General features: G+C 60.5%; 1 protein-coding gene across 1 annotated transcript in view; it reads right to left on the bottom strand.

Annotated features, from left to right (window-relative positions):
- AMSG_03227 (deoxyribose-phosphate aldolase) overlaps positions 1-230 on the bottom strand; it is a gene marked incomplete at both ends in the record, with an annotated part of 1800 nt that extends 1570 nt beyond the window's left edge. The window contains one exon of the mRNA XM_013904618.1: positions 108-230. Within this exon, the coding sequence (XP_013760072.1) occupies positions 108-230 (123 nt within the window). The remainder of the gene's footprint in view (positions 1-107) is intronic.
- Between the last annotated feature and the right edge of the window lie 1102 nt (positions 231-1332).

The raw sequence follows: 1332 nt of genomic DNA, 5'->3' as shown, positions 1-1332 counted from the left end.
GGGGGGAGGGGGTTGGCGCCAAACCGCGACATGGGACGCCATGGCGGGGAAGAGGAGGGGGCGGGGCGGGGCGGGGCGGGGCGGGGCGGGGCGTACATAAAGACAACCAGCACCTCGAGGAGGGTGGGGCGGGGAGGCTCGTAGAAGGCATTGACCACGACGTCGGCGATGAGGACGGCGTACACCACCATGGCCTTGAACACGTAGTGGGTCTCGTTAAAGTCGGTCATCGAGGCAGGGCTGGGCCTGCTGCCATTGCTCCCTCCCCTGCTGCCTACTCTGTCGTTCATCGCTTCGCCCGATACTCCCCGTGATCGACGCTGCATGCCATCGCTCGCCATCGCCTGCAGCTACCGCCGAGACAAGTCTGCGCTCTTGCCCTTGCCCTTGCCCTTGCCCTTGCCGCTCGTCGGTCACTCGTCCGTCGTCACGCCGCTCATCGGGCGACGGCGTCGAACTCGGCGACGCGCAATCGGCACCGAGCGTGCTCGGCGCGCAGGCGGCGTGGCGCTCGCCTGGATTGTCGGCAAAAGTCCAGCCAGAGTATCACCAACGGCCATTGATGCCGGACGCGCGTGCTGCGCCGCCCACTGGCGGGACGCTGGCTGGGGTCCGCTAGGCTCCGATGCTTTTTCTCGGACAAGCACATCATCATCATCATCATCATCAGCGTTGTGCTCGCTCTATAATAGTGGTGGCGATGAAGAGTGGAGCAAGCTGCACACGCACGTGGTAGAGATAGGGATTGTGGTCGGGGTGCGATTGATGCTGGGTTGACGAGGGCAAGAAGAAGAAAGCGCCCCATGGACCACGTTCTCCACATCAGCCCATTTGCCGTCAGCGAGCCTTTTTTGGAGATCGTCACACTTCTTGCTCTCATCTCATGTTTCTTGTAGCCTTGCAAGCCCCAGACGAGACCTGGAGGACCACCAGGACCCCGAATAGTTGAGATAGATAGTGTGCATGCTGAAAGTAGGAGCCACTCTGACATCGCTGTCTTTGCCACCTCGATCAGGCCTCTCGAGTCTTCTGCATCATCCCCTGCGCGATCGATCTCTTGCGCTCTGCTCGTCATCTGCTCCTGCCCCCCCCCCCCCCCCACGAAAATGCCCCTCAAAACGCCTCCCCGCCGGTGCACTTGAAGGCCAATGGAAAATCTGGTTCTGGCCGAATGGAGACGGGGTTCCTCGAGGAGTAGCGTTTGTTCTACAAAACTCGTACATCTGTGGGTGTCGGGTCCAGGACCGAGGTAAATCGTTTGAGGGGTGGCTTGGAATCAAGACAGAGTGCTTTTTTCTGTTCTAGGTAGATCTCTGTCACGATCTCTCCTTC

The sequence above is a fragment of the Thecamonas trahens genome (genome assembly GCF_000142905.1).
Source record: "Thecamonas trahens ATCC 50062 unplaced genomic scaffold supercont1.12, whole genome shotgun sequence".
Taxonomy (NCBI): domain Eukaryota; order Apusomonadida; family Apusomonadidae; genus Thecamonas; species Thecamonas trahens.
This window is presented reverse-complemented; position numbering and strand designations above follow the sequence as displayed.